The sequence below is a fragment of the Diospyros lotus genome, chromosome 10 (genome assembly GCF_014633365.1).
Source record: "Diospyros lotus cultivar Yz01 chromosome 10, ASM1463336v1, whole genome shotgun sequence".
Taxonomy (NCBI): domain Eukaryota; kingdom Viridiplantae; phylum Streptophyta; class Magnoliopsida; order Ericales; family Ebenaceae; genus Diospyros; species Diospyros lotus.
In genome coordinates, this window is record NC_068347.1 from 23162488 (window position 1) to 23182294 (window position 19807).

At 33.8% G+C, this 19807-nt stretch overlaps 1 protein-coding gene across 1 annotated transcript; it reads left to right on the plus strand.

Annotated features, from left to right (window-relative positions):
• The first annotated feature begins 9402 nt into the window (after positions 1-9402).
• Positions 9403-14939, plus strand: LOC127812261 (uncharacterized). Its single transcript, XM_052352649.1, has 5 exons — positions 9403-9848; positions 11914-12664; positions 12750-12993; positions 14093-14155; positions 14647-14939. Exons 1-5 carry the CDS (start codon positions 9506-9508, stop codon positions 14752-14754), a joined length of 1509 nt encoding a protein of 502 aa, XP_052208609.1. The 5' UTR covers positions 9403-9505; the 3' UTR covers positions 14755-14939.
• The last annotated feature ends 4868 nt before the right edge of the window (positions 14940-19807 follow it).

Consider the following 19807-nt stretch of genomic DNA (forward strand, 5'->3'; position numbering starts at 1 on the left):
TACGCTTGTGCCACCTACGCTACTTGCCATCCTTAACATATAAATGCACTTACTTAATTTTAAATTAAATCTCAGCCACTTCCTCAAATCACATTTCAGCACCCATAGTTTCCATTAATTTCACACACACCCCTTAAATAATTTCCTTGACACCTGAACTTCCAGAAATTCCACTAATTTAATTTATTTTATTATTTTCCTAAATACTCTCAAATAAATAATTATTTTCTCAAAATAACATCATTACACATTTTCTTAAATCTCCAAATACCCAAATAAATTAATATTTTTTTAACCAATAAATATTCAATAATCACCACAAATACGATAATTAATAATGATTAACCATTATCAAATAATTTAATTAATTACCTTTAATTCCCTATTTTCCTCAAAATCACATAATAAATACTTCCTCTTAAATTCCCAAATATTCAATAATGTTCTCAAACACCGGTTTGAATAATTATTATTTATTTTCAAATTTCGAGATATTACAACTCATTTGCCACGGAGTTCAATTCCATGTTTACACACTCTTCTTTGCCACAGTATCAGCACACGAACAACTTTTCTCTCTTTTTGGTGTCAGATATGGAGATTTGTTGCCTCATCTCAACCATGCAACTAGGAGCGTCGAACTTAGAAACAATTTTGGACACCTTCTTGCTTACCCATTCATAGGACAGAGGATCAGAGGATGATTCGGCCATAAGGATAAAACTAGCATGGCTTTAACAAATCCTGCTAGAGTAACTATGACCTAACGAATGAAGGAAATAGTTGTAAGCCACAAGAAAATTCTTACAATAGTGAAGAAGAAAAACGAGTGTTTGAAGGTGATAACAAAAAAAGAAATCGACCCTGAAGCGCTGCGACTCTTGGAGACAAAAATTGTCAAAACACGAAAGAAATCATAGAAGATGCCCTAAAAAATACGAAAGGGTAAGAAAATAGGCATGTTTATAGGAATCACTAAAGGCATTTAACGATCGAAAACTATTTCTCACCAAGACAACCCTCGAGATCACACCATATGTCCAACAATTAATGCGCTAACAAAACGTCTGCATCGAGTAGTGGGCAAACTGTTCCTTGCGCATGCGTCATTCTTTCAGATTTTGAGATATGGGCAACCAATCGTGGACAGGACCACCTACCGAGCTCCTTATAAGCTTATACATCTTTAGGGCTACCCTCAGACCCTAACAGGGTGACTCTTGACAGCTCGGCTCCATTACCGCCTCGACTAGGCATGAGGAGCTTCGAAGCCCGCAAGTAATCAAGTCATGACATCACCCTATGTATGTCCATGCATCATCAGTCAAAGCACTTCGACCCAAGGGATTATATCTCAACCTTTCTCCGGCCACAGATGGTTGAAACACAAACATCACCTAGCTACATATCCTTTAGCTCAAATGCTTGCTTTGCGACTTACTGACCTAGGGGGCCGTGGACCGTTTAGGCCCAATCGGGCCAGGCTCAGTAGGAGCCCAAAACCCCTACCGGCTTCCTAGCCTAATCTCGACTTCTTTTCTACCTATTAGCAGTGATCATCATCACCTCTGTACCTACAACACTCCAGCGCTTGCTCCAAATCTCATGCTCAATAATGGCAGATGCCATCCGCATTTAATGAAGATCCCGTCGACACCATGCCACTGTTAGAGAGCCCCGTCGGAGTGACGAATAGACATAGTGGAGCACTGGATCAATTATGTTGTGGCTGAGACTCTGGGTTTTCTTGTTTCGGCTTCTCATCATTCGCCATTGATTCACATTTCTCTCCATCTTCGTTCCTACTTTTAGAATCGCCACAAGAATTAGAAGCTGAACTAGATATGGGCGTGGCAAGGAAAGTTAGCTTAGAATCTCCGGCCATTATCACCAGAATCCTCTCGTCAAACACCGGCAAAGCCTTGGTGGCGGCTTTGTCATGGCCGAATTCGATGTCACTCCAACCACCGTCATCCTAGCCATTATACTCCTGCAGGCACGTGATGAGAGCCTCAATAATGGCAGATCTCATCCTCAATAATATATGTTTTTTTTAGCTTACCAATACTCTGTTACTTTCATCTCTCACTTACTCGAGTGTCGGAGTGCTTGCAGGTGCTAACCACATTCGGAGTCCATTCCTTACCATTGCAAGCTCGCGTCTGACTACCTCTTTTTTTTGGGTCGAAAAGAACAACAACAATGGCCAAAGTATAGTCTATATGTCATGTTTGCAAACTTGGGTAGAACAATTTTAAAAAGTTTTTCAAATGGTATAGTTTATATTAGACACTAATAACTGACAATAGCTTACTAAACAATAACATTGGTAATACATGATTGTTCACCCATCAATACCCTTTTAACAATAACCAAAATTTTCAATCATTTCTCAAATAAGAGAATAGATAAAAATTCTATAGATGTAATTTGTTGCCCATGCTCAACATGAGCATGTAGAGGGGGCATGGGGCTCACGTCCACCTTTAAGTTTGTTCGCATCGGGCAAACGTTATATTGTTTGACCCAGACAATATAACATTTCACAAAAACTTCATCGATCAATTGGGGTAAGTTACTCAAAAACTCATTTCTCTACTACTCCATTAGTGGGTGACTATGATGTAAAATACAAAAAGAGATAGAGAAAATAATAAAATAAAATAAAATAAAATGACAATACAAAATAACAATGACGATGATGTCATAAAAGATAAGCGTTGATGGGGGAAACATTTTCCTCCCTCTGTTTTTTTAAAAGGTTGACAAAACCCACATTAACAAAAAAAATCCAAATCTTGTTGGGGTTTAATAATAAAACTCCAGGATCACTGATGTTCATTGATGTTGAGGTTTGTTGCCACTAAGCATTAATGGTAGCCAATAAAGGCATGCAACTGAGCAACACTGGTTTACTTATTTATTTTATTGTCTCTAATCTTAGCATATCATTGTCTAGTCAACTATTCTTAGCGTCACATGAATATTTTAGTGCCATAAAATAAGGACAATACACTATTGCCCATAAAATGCCAAAAGAAGGTGAATTGGGCTTTTAAATTTTTAAGAAAACTTAACAAATTTTATAAACAAAAATTTGTAATGAGAGTTTAACCTCTTTTTTTAATTTGATTTTTTAGGATGAATAAAGTAACTAGAATTATATAAATGTCAATCACGAGTTAACAAGTTTATAGAACTTCAACTTAATTATAATCGAGTCAAAATTTGAGAGTTTCACTAAGTATTAAAAAAAAAAATTTCATAACCTTTGTTAAGAGTTAGAAATTAAATACAAGTCCTCTTGCACAACAAGTATAAACCTGAGGCAGGTAAAATAAGAGTTTTGATCTTCTAAATAATTTATATTAAGTAATGCTGATGTAGCAATTTAAATAATAATTATATTTGAATTGAACCCTACATAATAAAATAAGTTGTCATATGAGATGAGACTCATATAATAATTATATTTAAATTATCATATCAGCGTTGCTTAGTATAATATTACTTAGAAAATCAAAACTCGATAAAATAAATAATCACTTAAGTGAGATATAAATTACATAAAAAAATGTAAAATAAAACTTTGACTTATACTTATTTTTATAATAATAAAGTTGAAGAAAAAATGCCAACCAAGTTATATACCTCACTCGAATGCCATAAAGCTTATTGAACACGTTATTCTTTGTCACAACTTTTAGAGCAATAAACAAATTTCCTAATAAGGGTACTAAATATTTGGAACATTGCATAGCTCTTTTCATTTAAAATAAATTTTAAATTCAAAACACATTTATTTATTCATATTTTATTATTGTAATGTAAAAAAATATTACAAAATTTATTAACTTTAAAATGTCTATATTTTTTAATAATATATTAACATTAAATATTTATAATTTACTGAATAATCAAATTTATTGAATAAAATATTATTAAAAAATTATTTTAAAAATTTCAAAAAGAACGCATTTTCTAATTTTCTGTTTCGAGAAATAAGTTTTTTAAAATGAAAAAAAGAACGCGTTTTCAATTTTTTAAAAACAAACTACTAAAATAGAAAATTAAAAATAAATTTAAAACTTAAAACTAAAAATTGAAAAGTAAAGAGAACGCAGTCTTAGCCGTTGGAGATTGCTTCTTCATGGAACATTTTTAATTTGACCAATCTTCTAGGTTGCATTTATGTAAGAATGAACCCTTTCTTTCTTTCTTTTTAGCTTTGCAAGATTAGAAAATAATATAAAAGGATGATAAACAACAATGGCCAAAGCACCATATTTAATGGTCAACATTAAAATAGGTAATAACTGTACTGTAGGAGACAATTTAGCACTTCAAATAGATATTAGCAGCAGGAGAATAGAGATGTAGATCTGCATCCTTGCTGTTTTAGAGGTCCAAAGATAATCATAAAAATAGAAAAATGACAGTTTTGAAAATTTTAAATATTAGGAAACTAAAAAAAAAAAAAAAATTATATGGTATTTTGGTTAAAAGTATTTATACAAAGGAAAATAGCTTAATTTATTTTTAGTTATAAATGGGAAAAGATGTTTAACTTTAAGATATAACTACTTGAGACCTTGAGGATTGATAAAATATAAAGGAATAAAAAATAAGGGAATAGTTGTGATTTTGGAAGAAAAAAAAGAAAGTCGACCAATCTCAAGATGGTCGACCAAAGTCTCTTCTTGAGAAGAATGATGCTTGAATAATGCTAAGTGTTATGACTGATGACAATCATGATATTTAGGCGGCAGCACACCATTAGATGTGTTGCTACCTCTCATGAGGTAGCACACAGCCAATGGTGTGCTATCAGCTAAACGTTATGATTTATGACATGACTATCATCCGTCATGACATTTAGCATTACTCAAAGTCATATATGATAATGTAGCCAACTACATCATGGATTTGGTCTATTATATCTTCTTGTATTTGGTCGATTCAACTGGATATCTCATAGGGATGCGATGAGTTTTGTTTTCTTTTGGTCGACTAGCTTCATTCATTTGGTCAATTAAATATATTCAACTCTCAACATGATATATATTACCTCAGATTGATCCTATGTAGAGATATTAGCCAACTAAGTAGACACAAATCAAAGAGACCATTAGCAAAGTTTGGAAAAAAAAAAATAGTTGGCTACTAGAATATTAATTATGGTCTACCATTCTAATGTAAAAATAATTGAGTAAATATTTTACTACATAAAATAAAATGCACAATTGAAATTAATATATACAATTGAAATTTAAAAATAATTAAAGTATATTAATTAAAAAATTAAAATCTCATTATAAAAATAAAACTAAGTTAAAACGTTGAACATTCTTTCAGTAATTTGCCCCTTATTATTAATATTATATTTACAATCATATTAAAAAATTAGCATAGATACAAAAATTAAATGATTTTTTTCACTACTGTTACGAAATTAGATTGACAACAAACCACAATTAAACCAATCAACCACACATGAATACATAATTTAATGTGAAAAACTCAAATTAAAAAAAATCACAGACATAAACAATAAAATATCACTAACCAAATATTGGTAATACAAATGTGATATAGTTACAACTAATTCCAAAACATTGAACATTTATTTATAGATTTAAAATCATCTATAAATGAACACAAAAAATCATATCCATATCAGAAAATGATGCATGAGGATATTTCTTTAAATGAGATAAATCTCACATAAAATCGAATTTGATAATATCATAATTACAGTCAAATTCGAAGTCATAATCACGGTCAAATTAGGAGTCATAATCTCGTTCAAATTTGAATTTTGGGTCACAATTGTAACAAGATCCACCTTGACATAAAATTCAAATATGAAATTATCCAAAATTCTTTCTTCCAACAAAATCATAGAAAATTAATCTCCTGATAAATACCAACCAAAACTGCACCACAAGAAATACCACTCAAATCCACACAAAGTTTACTGTAGTGGATATCTTCACCTGCACTTAAAGTATAGCCAGAGATCAACCTTAACATATCTTTACTGATCTTAATAACTCCGCATTTATCAATATCAATCCCTATTGATAACTCCACCTTCATCTTAATCCATATGTCCAAAATTACACACATCTTAACCTACAATAATGAGAATCAAGATATTTCGATACAATAATGGAATATTATATTTCAAGGTAACCAATACGAAGATCAAATAACCCCAAATAATGTAAGCGATTGATAAACAAAAATTCCAATAGAAAACAAACTAGAATATTGGATCTAGATAACAAATCTAGACAAAAACATATATGAATCTAGGTTGACAGATTAGCTAGTTAGATATGGCCTAATGGGTCAACTCTGGGTTGACCAAATCTGAAGTAGGTCTGGATATGGTGGGTCGAATCTAACCAGATTTGGATAAAGACTTGGGTGTGCTAAAACAATGGTCTTCTGCAATGAAGGCTATGTTGACGAATGGCAAGCAACAAGGAAGGCCAATGGTCAATGGCAGATGAGCAAGGCAACGAAGGCTAGCAGGCGATCGACTGTGGAAGAGAGAGCAGATCAACAACAAGAAGCTCGACAGCGACCGACGATGTTCCAATCGATGAAGGCACGAACGACAAAGGGTAAATGGTCAATGAGCTGGAGGAAAACAACCAGAGCTAAAGTGACGGTGAGGGCAATGGTGGGGTCGTCAGCGACAGGCCCGGACCTATAGGCAAATTGAAGAGCCCATTGTCTCAGGGCCCATAAAATATGTCAATTCAAGGGGCCCATAAATTTGAAAACAAAATTACTATTTTGCCCCTGTGTCAAAATGACCATTTTGTCCCATATAAATCTCTCCCCACCCCCCCAAAAATCTGTAGAACACATTAATTTCTCTGGAAAATTCTCTCTCCTCTTTCTTTCACTCCTTACCTCCCAAAAATTTGATTTTATAGTTTGAAATCAAGACCCAACAAACATATTTAATTGAGTTTAATTATTTATATTTTATTTGATAATTTAAATTTATAAACTCAATTATGATTAACTAGAATCTCTTGTAATGGGTTATAGGTAACTAGGATTTTATGCATTTATTGAGAAAAAATACTTGAACAACTTGATTATGTAAATTTGATTGATACTTTTGTCTCCAAAACTACAATGAGAGTAGTTTTTAATTGATTAGTTAGAAATTTTTTGATTTTATTCTAATATGGTATGAATATTTTTTTTATATTTTATTATAAAAAATAAAATTTGAATGTATATTATGGTTTGGGGGTCCATTTTTATATTTCGACTCAGGGCCCCAAAATCTCAGGTATGGCACTGTTCAGTGACGGAGGAGAAGGCAAACATGCGATGATGACAGGGGTTGAATGTGCTAGGCAACTTGAAACCAGATAATGCAGATGGTGATGCAAATCCAACGGCTGAGATCTACCAAATGTTGATGGTTTGATCCAACGATTCTGATACTAGTTTGTTGCGAAATTAGATCAACAACAAAGCACAATCAAACCAATCAACCACACACCAACACATAATTTAACGTAAAAAACCCAAATTGAGAAAAACTATGGGCATAAATAACAAAATATCACTAACCAAATATTGGTAATATAAAAGTGATATAGTTGTAACTAATTCTAAAAAATTAAACACCTATTTATAGATCTAAAATCATCTATAAATGAATACAAAAAATTATATTCTAATAAAAAAATGATACATGAGAATATTCTTTTAGATGAGATTAGGGTTGGCAATGGTTCGGTTTGGTTTTGGTTTTTGCCAAAACCATAACCAAACCAAACTTAAATTACTAAAACCAAAATCAAACCATTACCCATTTGGTTTTAAAAATTTAAAACCATAACCAAACCATTCGGTTTCGGTTTGGTTTCAGTTTAACCATGGTTTTTTTAGTTTAATCCATATCAACAAACAAAGACAAATAGCATTCATAAATTTTTTTGATAATTTCACAACAAACAAAGATAAATTCTAATAAAGTTACCTTATTCTTGCATAAAGTTACAAAACTTATTGGATATAAAATCACATTTCCAAACCTACAATTGTTAAAATCAATAAATTAATATGTGCATAATTAAATTGTAATTTAAGTTAAAAAAAATTAGCTACGAAAATTAATACCTTCATCAACAACATTAATATATTCTTCATAAATTGATGCATTTCTATCTGAAATGAATGAGCCAACTCCATCTAACAAAATTATAAATATAAAAAATAAATTAATATGAAGAGAGATAAGGCAGAGAGCGAGAGGCAGCGAGGGTGAGAGAGATCGAGGGTGAGCGAGAGCAAGAGGGGCCGAGCCCTAGCGAGAGCAAGAAAGATCTAGCGAGGGCGAGTGAGAGCAAAAGAGATGCAGAGAGCGAGGGCGATTGGCGAGCTCGCGCGGAGGAGCAAGAGAAATGAGGCAGAAAAGGTGAGAGAGATTGAGGGCAAGCGAGAGCAGGGGCCAAGCCCTAGCAAGAGCAAGAGAGATCCAGCGAGGGCGATTGAGAGCAAGAGACATGCAGAAAGCAAGGGCGAGGGTGGGCGGACAAGCGAGAGGCAGCGAGGGTGAGAGAAAGTGAGAGTGAGGTTGAGAGAGGAATGAGAAGAGAAGGGGAGAAGGGTTTGTAAGCAAGGCAATTGGGTTAGGGTGGGCTAGCCTCAGGTGGGCTGGGCTCAGGTGGGCGGGGTTGTATATAATATATATTATATATATATTCGGTTCGATTCGGTTACCCACCATTCGGTTCGATTTCGGTTCGGGTTTTGGTTTGGTTTTAGTGAAAACTATAACCAAACCATACCCATTGAAACAGTGTTCGATTTTTTCCTGAACAAAACCATTACTCAGTCAAACGATTTTTAATCGCGTTGACCGGTTCGGTTCTCACGATTTTGGTTGCAATTGCCATTCTTAGATGAGATAAATCTTACATAAAATTGAATTTGATAACATTATAATCATAGTCAAATTCAAAATTATAATCACAATTAAATTAGGAGTCATAATCTCAATCAAATTTAAATTTAGAGTCACAATTGTAACAACTACTAATAACAAAATCGATGAGACGTGAAAGCACTCGATCTCATTCAGACTTCAATTTGTGAAATCGTCTTAAGCTATATGTACTGAGATTGTTTGGGAGACATAGTCGACACGATTTAACTTTTATTTATTTTATTAATTAAAAAAATATGTAATAAATATTGAAAATAAACACAAAAAAGCTCAACAATATTATTTGGTTCTATTTCATGATTTTAAATGATAAAATATTTTAAACAATATAAAATACGATGAGAATTTGCTAATTTTCGTCGAAATAAGATAAAATAGAAAATGTTTGTCCACTTTTGGCCTTTGGATTGGCATCCCGCCATTGGTTTCTCATTCTTCTCAAGAAACAAATTCTCTCAGTCTCATTAGTCATTCCCTCTCTCTCTCTCTCTCTCTCTCTGAATCACCTCCTCCAAATGCATGGCCGATTTCCAAGCTCCTTCCTTCTCTCTAGGGCTTGATTTCGACTTGGATTCCGAGCCCCAAACCGCTCCCGCGAAAAACCCTTCATCGCCCCAGCAACCTCCCCCGTCTTCCATCGGCCGGAGCTTTTTGCCGGTCGAAGACGACGACGTTGTTCTGTACACACCGACGAGGGGCCAAGATGAACCGGATCCGGACCCTCCTCGGACCCTCAAGCGAATTCGCCGGGGTCTCGCGTCCGACCCCGCTTCGGCGGCTCGGAGCCGCGAGCCGGCGGAGCCCTGGCGGGATGTTGGCGATGAGATTGAGGAGTTCTCTTCACAGGAGGATCGGCGTCGAGGTAATTAAATACTTATTGTAGAGTTTTGGTCTTGGCTTGTTTGGTTCGTCTGAAAATTTGGGTAAAGGAAACAAGACAAGTCTTGAAGCTAGGGTTTCAGGTAGTTTGTGAATAAGGAATATGTATGTTTGCAGGATTGGACGTGGTTATGTTCTGTATTCCTCGATATCTGTATTGAATCCTGTTGTGATTAGATTGAAGGACGAGAGTGTCACTAACCTCTTTGTTATTTGTAATTGACAACGACTCCCTCATGACATGTAAGTGTTCACGAGGCTACTAGGCGATGAACTTATTATACTGGAAAGTGAAATTAGAAATTGGGATTTTGAGCTGCGGAAGTAGACACGATGAACATAATTATGTTACTTGTAATGGGACTTGAAATTTGCTGTTATGATTCAAGGGGATCAACTTTTTAGGTATCCATAAAAAAATATTGCTCAATTTATGAAACAGCTGAAAAGCTTAATTATCATGTTCCGTTCCATTTTAGACAGACATTCTGCGTCCCTCTTATGGGGGATCATCTTATTCTCTAATCAAGAAATGGTGACCACTTTTTTTTTTTTGATAGAAAGTGAAAATATAAAAAAAAAAAAGGGGTGACCACTGATAATGAGTTGCGGAATGCTTTTCTTCAGTTATTAATGGGATTGCTATCTATCCCCCGACTCCACAATATTTAGCATTTCGGGACTGTAAAAGACATCAGCAGGTCCTCATTTTTGCTAGCTTAGCTTGGAGCCTTGGACATACATATTGCAATTTTTTTTTAATCAAGTTTAATGAAAATTGTTCTCAGCTTTAGTTATTCTTTGCTTCAAGGTGGTGATACTTTAGCTCCCCCCCCCCCCAAAAAAAAAAAAAAAAAAATTGTGTTTCCTTCTGTGTGTTGGGATGGTTCTAAGCCTTCGCTCCATTATGAGCTCATTTTTGTTAATTTTATCATGATTTTTGTAATGTAGAGAAAAAATTTCTTGCCTGCATGGATGATTAGTTTCATTTTTAGCTGTATTCGAAGTTAAAATTTAAAGTAGTTGCTGTTTCTTGGCTTTCATCTTTATATTTTTGCAGTATTCTCTTTTGTATATGTCTTCCTCCATCCAGGACCAGCGGTGGGGTGTTCAATAGATTCTGTTACTTTGACTTGGTTTGCATGAAATAGGGTGTTGAAACTTGAAATTGGTGCTGGATGCAATTCCTGTAGCAGCATGATGTGCATTTGCTTCCTATAACTTTATGTGTAATACATGGCATTAGATTTTAACCATTATATTTGATCTTGGATATCATTCTAACTTATAAAAAAATTGGTAGACACTATCCCATTATGTATTGTTATTAAAATAGAGTAGATTAAGATTAGTGGGAGAGCTAGTTCCCGCACATGCTTGCCTATAGCTATCCTGTTGTATGTAAGAGATGTCTCTAAGCATTTCAGCACGGCAGTCTGTCCTGCATTGGAAATTCCTGTATGGGCACCATTGTTGCCTTTCCTGGTAAAATGCATGTTCCCAGGCGGGAACTTTTGTTACTTTGCAATTAGTGGACAATTATCATGAAGATTGCACTCATATTTTCAGAGGTTAAATTGGTATCACCAATCTTGCGGTAGCAAAGATCCTTCTTAGATGTCCCTGTAGTAGTCCTTAAAATGACTAAGATTGTTGCTATATATGTATTTCCTATTTGTCAATTAGGTTGATTATACAGATAAGAAAAAAAAGAATGTCCCTAGAAACATCCGAGTAAGCCAAATCTTCATGTTCCTCTGAGACAACTGTTTTGTTGATTGCTATTAGTTTCCCATTAAGATGGTTGAATCTCTATTGGTTCTCCTGTTCTCAAAATTTCTCTCACATGACTTTGTTTACTTAAGTTTGGAGATCCTATACATCTGCTAGCTCATTTTGGTATCCTCCCAAGACAGCTTGCTTTGAGTTCAAATACTGGTATTTGTTTTGACTTACCAGAACCCAATATGGATCAATTTAGAACGTTGTGCCGCATATATCTATTTGTTGGATTACTGTTGATGGTTTTTCCCCCTTTTTCTTAACAGTGAATGAACATTCATCGAAGTATTGCCACACAGGGTGTAGTAGTTCAAAGATTCCATTGCATGCACATGGGGTTTTGACCATGCAATCAGTAAGCCAGGATAAATTGACAAAAAGGAAAAAGGCTTCAAATACCCCAGCCTCTGCAAGTTTGGAGAGTTGGGAGACAAGTGGCAACAAAGTGATGTTTCCAAAGCTGACTCTCAGTCCCCTTAGGAGATTCCAGTTGCTTTCTGATTCTGATTCTGATTCTGATGATCCTTCTGTTAGTGAAGATACAAGCAGAGAGGCTAATGTAGAATATTCATCATTGAAGGAGAAAGAATATACTACCAATCAACATCCAGCTACAAGAGGACAGGAGAGAGCAAAAGCATCCGTAAGTGTTTCTCGAACAGAGGATTTATGGAAAGATTTCCATACAGAGAAGGATTTCCGCATTCCAACTCCTGCTCTGGACGAGGTCTGTGAAGAATATTTCAGATTTGTCAATGACAAGGAAGTAACTCCTAGCCTAGGTTATGTTAAGCGTACAAATGAACAAAAAGATTCTTTTCAAAATGGGGTTGTCCTCAACAATGATGAGAACCTGTGCAAGTTGGGTGACTCTATTCCTCCTGTCCATCGTTATTTTTTCCACGACGATCCAAGAATCCAGAATTTAGTTCGCAGTCGCTTACCCTACTTTTTCCCACTGGGTGCTACATACAACAGAGGGAACGAACGTCCCATTTCATCAGCAATTGATTATATGTAATATGCTTTGCTAGCAATCCAGTTTGATATATTTGCAAGAAGTTGGCATTTCTTTCTCACAGGATGTACTTTGTGTTTGCAGGAGTCAATTTAGCAATGGAGAAGGTTCTAAACCGCGAGCAACTGCAAAAATAAATGCTGAGATTAACTCAACAAGTGGAAGAAAGAATTCCAGAAAGGTAAATGCTGAGGAGGTATCAAAAGGCTCTGGAAGTTGGGTGAATCCTAAAAGCAGTGTGGGCATCCCAAAAGATGCTGCAAAAAGACGGGTTCAGGCAGTTGGTCGATCTGCTGGTCATTGGTTCACAACGCCTGATGGAAAGAGAGTAAGTTCAAGGCATTCATAATGTTCTGAGTTTTATACAATTGTTTCTGTTTGAATGCACATCTTTCTTGATAATCTCGAGAGGTTATACAAGTGTGTTTGCAAGGTATTTCTTGCTTAGATCTGTTGTATATCCATAAGCATATGATCCACATAGGTGTGTACAGTATCATTATCATCACCAGAAACCTTAATCCCATGTCATGTCTAAGGGTTCAGCCAATTTTTGTTGGTTTTCCTCTATCTCTTCTGTTACAAACTTCCTCCATTCCAGTCACTTGCCTTGCACATGCATCTATTAGTCTTCTTCTCTACTGCTGTGGCAATTATGTGTACCTTACATGTTAATAAACGGATCTTCAATTCTTCATCACAAGCAACACATGTTCACCCCCCCCCCCCCTCTCTCTCTCTCTCTCTCTCTCTCACACACACACACTTATACACACACACACACACGTACATTAAGATGCTATTTTTGTCATCCAGCATCCTCTTTTACTTGTGTGCTTCCTATCTTTGGTTAGCTTCTACTCACCCACAACAACTCTGTATACCTAAATTGGCTGTGGTGATCTTTGAAGTGTTTTGATGTTCCAAGAAAACCATATCTTCCAGTATTGCAAATCTTCAAAAATCAGAGTGTCGTTTTATGTAGATTGGTGTTGCACTCTAATAATTGTCAATAAATAAACTTATTCTCTAATCTATTTTAGGTTGCGTAAATGACCCTATCATTTATCATTTGGAATTGGAAATTCCAAATCCATTGCTTGGATACATAATTGTTGGAAGCATTTGGATTTGGGACCCAGTAAATAGAAGGATTTGGAATGACACTTTAACATAATTGTCATTTCAAATGACTACGGTTGGAATCTCTCTATCGAAATGCAACCTTAGAGAAATATGCCACAAATTATTTTATTTTTTTCACTTAATTGGGAAGATTTTATGATTTTGCTTTTGTTCTAGGTATAAAGAGTTTGTGAATGGCCTTGTATGTGTATACTTTTTGGATATCTGTTATTTGTTGTCGAGTATTAATTCCATGCCTCTCTGGTTACAATTTATGGTACTAATTGATCAAACTCTTCTAGGTTTATGTCAATAAAAATGGGCAGGAGTTGGGAGGTCAAATTGCATACAGACATTATAGGAAGGTACTTGATATCTTCCTCACGACTACTTCTGTGGATTCTTATTAGGCTGGATTCATTGAGTTCTGCCTACATATATGCATATATTTTGTTTGATGGTGGATACAAATGATTGGTTGGTTCGTTCAATTACTAGTAAATTATAATCTGTTAGTTTATTTTATCATTATTTCCAAATAGCATTGTCCGAGTGTTGCTTAAATTCGCCTCAATGTCTAGACAACCTACATGATTGATATAAAAGTTTCCAAGTTTGCCTATGCAGCTATGCTAATGTGAATATCTTCAGTTTTGAGGTGGGCGGTCAATTCTCCCCTAGCGGCAGGTTAACTTGCTGCAGGAGTGGATTATAGTGCAATTGCGTGCTTGTGTAACAAACTAGTCGGTCTTCATGTCCTAATTGCTCGGTCAAGTTAACCTTCTGTATCGGGATTGAAATAACTGATATTTGCAACTTCATGTGCCTAATAGTATCATCTGCTGCTGATACACAGGAGACTGGAGCTGGGTTTGAGAAGTCCAGGAAGAGATCCGCCGGAAAGAAGAAAACAAAGCCGAAGTCGAAGTCGAAGCCGGCTGCCGGAAAGAAGAGAAAGAGCTGAGTCTGCGTCTGCTGGGCAAGTGTTGAAACTTTAGCTGCCTGCCGATTCGTTTTGTGGTTGCATTATTGTTACCTGTAGTCCGTTTATGGTTGATAATGTGATTGATATGATATCCATTCTTCTTTTGTTCTTTCTTGCTCATTCCTCTGAGTTTGATATAATATATAAGCGGCAGGTTTACAATTTGTGCTTGTAGCTTCTTGTGTTCAAAGATAAAAAAAGCTTAGAAGCATGTTTGATAATTACAATTTTTTTTTTAATTTTAGTGTATATACATGTATATATATACTGATTCTAATATTTTAAATTTATTGATATAATTTGTTAGTTAATATTTTTTATGTAATTTATTTATAAAATTAGTTATTAAAGAGTGACATTTACCACTCATAAAAATTATTGTCTATAATTCAAATATTCAACACGCTGTATGTATGTTTTATAAGAAAATAGAAATTGTTTATTAATTTTTTTTCTTTTTGTTTCAATATATATAATTATTCGTTTTGATATTATTTATTAAATTATTATTGAGATGATTTGCAGTGGATATGGTGATCTCAAATGGTGCTGCCTTTTATACTGTGTAATAAAATCACACTGTAGTGTTGTTGTTTATATTAAACAAGCCTAAGGATGTGACTATTGTTTAAAAAAAAAAAAATGTTTTGAATTAAGTGCTCATTTGACATAAAAAATTAAAATTATTTGACATTTAATTTCATAGAAGTTAATAAAATCAAAATCCCGAAGAATTTCACAATCTTCATATTTGATTAAATCTTTTCTCTCAATTTGGGATTATTGTACTTGTGTGATCTTTTGTCACTCGTGTCATCGATTTTGACAAAGAAAATAAATTATAAGTGAAGATTTTGATCTAAAGAACACATGGAAGTAGTATATGTACCTTAGGATGTGTATATACTGCTTCCATGTGTTCTTTAAGATCAAAATCTCTACTTGTAATTTACTTTCTTTGTCAAAATCGATGACTTAATTCAAAATATTTTTTTTTAAACAATTTGTTTAATAAAAACAACACTACTACAGTGTGATTTTATTACACAGTATAAAAGGCAGCACCATTTGAGATCACCATATCCACTGCAAATCATCTCAATAATAATTTAATAAATAATATCAAAACGAATAATTATATATATTGAAACAAAAAGAAAAAAAATAATAAACAATTTCTATTTTCTTATAAAACATACATACAGTGTCTTGAATATTTGAATTATAGACAATAATTTTTATGAGTGGTAAATGTCACTCTTTAATAACTAATTTTATAAATAAATTACATAAAAAATATTAACTAACAAATTATATCAATAAATTTAAAATATTAGAATCAGTATATATATACATGTATATACACTAAAACATGCTTCTAAGCTTTTTTTAGCAGTTTTTCTAAACATCCTTCCTTTGCCCGGAGTTAACTTTAGATACCTTAGGATGTGATATACTGCTTCCATGTGTTCTTCTTTAGGATCATTCATGAATTGATTCACCATACTTATTGAAAAACCTATATCCAATCTAGTATGTGACATGTATATAAGTTGTCCCACTAATCATTGATATCTCTCTTTATCAATTGGAACACTTTCATTATCAACTCCTAATTTTGTGGTGGATTCCATGGGAGTGTCATCAAGTTTGCAACCTATGATCCCAGTTTCATTTAGATCTAAGATGTACTTCATTTCGGAGACCAAGATCCTATCTTTTGACCTTATAACTTCCATGCTCTAGAAATATCTTATGTTTCCCAAGTCTTTAATCTCGAACTCTTTTGCAAGAACTTTTTTTATGCATCTCATTTTAGAAAAATCATTTCTTGTAACAATAATATCATTACATAAACAATGAGGATATAAATTTTACCTCCCAAAATAAGTTTGGCATCGTACATATCCATACTTCCTAACTGCCTTTGTAAACCTTTCAAAGCAGACTCTAAGGGACTACTTAAGTCCATAAAGTGGTATCTTTAGTTTATATAACTTGTTCCTTATGGTTTCAGTTTCAAAGCTAAGTGGAATTTCCATGTAGACCTATTCTTCTAAGTCTCAATTTAGAAAAACATTCTTTACATCCAATTGGTGGATAGACTAATCTAAATTTGTAGCAAGGAAGAGTAGTACTCGGACAGTATTCAGTTTAGTAACTAGGGCAAAAGTTTCTTGATAATCAATACAATGACTGTGTAAAGCCCGTTGCCACTAGATGAGCCTTATATCTTTCAATCTGTCCATCTTCTCTATAATTCATCGTGAATATCCATTTGCAACCTATATGTTTCCTGATTTTAAATTAAAGGTGGGGTGCCTTTAAACATGTTTCCTTATTTTGATACTTTATGTCTTAAAAGCTTATGCTTGAATTTTTATATCTTGATAAATATATTTCTTACTCACACAAAAAGTAAATTTATTTTGAATTAAAAGTGAGTTGCTTTTAGACATATTTCTTTATTTTGATCATTTATGTCTCAAAAGCTATGCTTGAATTTTCATATGTTGATAAATTTATTTATTACTCATATAAAAAGTAAATTTATTTTGAATTAAATGTGAGTTACTTTTAGATATGTTTCCTTGTTTTAATCCATAATTTCTCAAAAAACTTATGTTTGAATTTTCATATCTTGATAAATGTATTTCTTAATCATGTAAAAAGTAAATTTATTTTGAATTAAAAGTAAATTGCTTTTAGACATATTTCCTTGTTTTGTTCTTTGTTGTTTGAAAAAGGCTTAAAGATTTTTTGAATTTCAAAATTCTTATTAACTCTTTCTTTAACGACTAACTTTTTTTGAAAGATGTATATATATAAGGTAAGTATGGAGGCTCAATATAGAACAAACTCGATAAAGCATTCAAAGAAAAGTGAGAAGGTTCAAAGTGCTAGAAGTGTGCTGGCTGGTGGAACTCTCAATCGTTAGTGACTTGTTTGTAATTATTTTTTATTATAAGTTTGTTATTTTTACTCACTTGTTGTGTGAGGGGTTTGTTTTACTAGCGGTGTGCTAGTAGTTACTGCTTAGGTAAGTGATTGTATGTTGATTCTAACTCCAGTTAAAAGTTAGTGTTGTTGGTTCTAACTCCAATTAAAAATTAGTGTTGATTCTCTTTAGTAGAACTTCAAGTTAAGTCTTGAGAGAGAGGAGTAGGCTCTTTAGAGTTGAACCTATGTAAATATTCTCTTGCTCTTTGTGGTTGCTTGATTTTACTATTCTTATTTATATTGCAATCACCACATATTAAGATCACAAATTCAAGAGTTTTCAACAAAAGTTAAATTTATTAATTTTTGAAAAACCCAATTCACAATCCTCTTGGGTATTTTTCTGGGCAACAAAACAAATGTGCTAAAATTAGGTGAGATACCTTTTTATGTGATGTAGTTATGAATTGGGCATTGTGTGCACGATCTAGCACCCATTCTCAATGCTATAGGCCAACTGAGTTCATCATTAATAGACTTGTTGTTGGAATTATCTTCACTTACCCTTAAATTTAGGTCAAGTTCTAATCAGTCCTAAGACATGTTCATTGCTCAATCTCTTCTTGACTAGACTTCTTCTGTAAGTAGACTTGAAGTTCATTGGTTGTTACTGGTTGTTTAGAGAAGGGTTGGGAAGAATGGGAAGGATTGGAGTTAGGTTGTTGCTACTGTGGATTTGAAGTGGATAGATCAGGTTATTGTTGCTAGTATGGACTATAAAGAGCTGGAATGTTCCAAAATTGATATTCTTAAGAGTTATTTAGAGTTTCTTCCTCCTGAATATCAATTTTGAAATAAAATGGTTGATTTTCAAAGAAGGTTACAGCCATTGAAGTATAAAATTGCTTGTGTTTTGGAGAATAACATTTATAACACAGTTTGTGAAGATAGACAAAATTTGGATGACCTAAATTGTAACACCATAACATAATTACATTATTATTATCAGATGAAAAAAAATAAAGGAATAGACTAAACTTTCTAAGGTTAACTAACTACCGGGATGAACATGTCTGCTCTAGAGGTCATCTTTCTTGAGGAGATAAAAGTCTCGAGTATGCCTCAACACTGCCAATCATCTTTGCCGAATCTAAGTCCTGAAATTCACGTAGATTGTTTGAGAACTTGGCAACATAATTGTGATCATTTGTAAGTTTACTGATTGATAATAGGTTGCAGTCTAAGTTAGGAACCAAGAGAATAGAATTTATTGTAAATTCCTTTGAGAATGTCATAGAACATGTCCCTACTACCCTTGATAGGGACCCATCTGCAATCTTGACTGTCCAGTTGTCATAATAGGGATCAAATTTTGTTAATAACTTAATATCTCTAGTCATGAGGGTTGATGCACCTGAGTCAACAATCCATACATTTGATTGTTCACATTTTAGCATTAAAAGCACTTAGTAAATTACCTTTATGTGCTATGGATCCAAAGGCTATTACTAAAGGTTGAGTGATCTGTGACTGACCAAACTTCTTCTTTAGCAGTTCCATTTGTTCCTTGTTGAAAAAATGTGATTTTGAAGCTGTAGTAGTCTCTTCCATAGATGTTGTATATCCTCGACTTTTCCTCTCTTGGGTAGGTTTCCAATCGGTTGGTTTACCATGTATTTCCCAATAGGTGTCCTTTCTGTAATACGTTTTATGACAGTGATCACACCGAAGGTGTCCATTTTTTTCTATTTGTTTGGTTGTTGATTCCCCCAATTAGTTAAGGCTAAAGTTTCTAGATTTGGAGAAGTAGTCTTTAACATAATTTTCATCATGCTCTTCTCTTTACAAACTTTTGAAAAAGGCTCCCAAATGCTTGTAGAGGTTTAGTACCCAAAATTATCCCTCTCGCTCCATCTAAGTTTTTATTTAAACTTATTGGGAACTTGTACAATTCTTTTTCTCAACAATTTGTTTGTATTTAGCTGCATCTTTCGGACAATTCCACTGGATTGCGCTATACTTATCCAGTTAAAGCCAATACTTATTTAGTGAATTAAAGTACTGGAAACATTAGACTCTCATTGCTACAAAT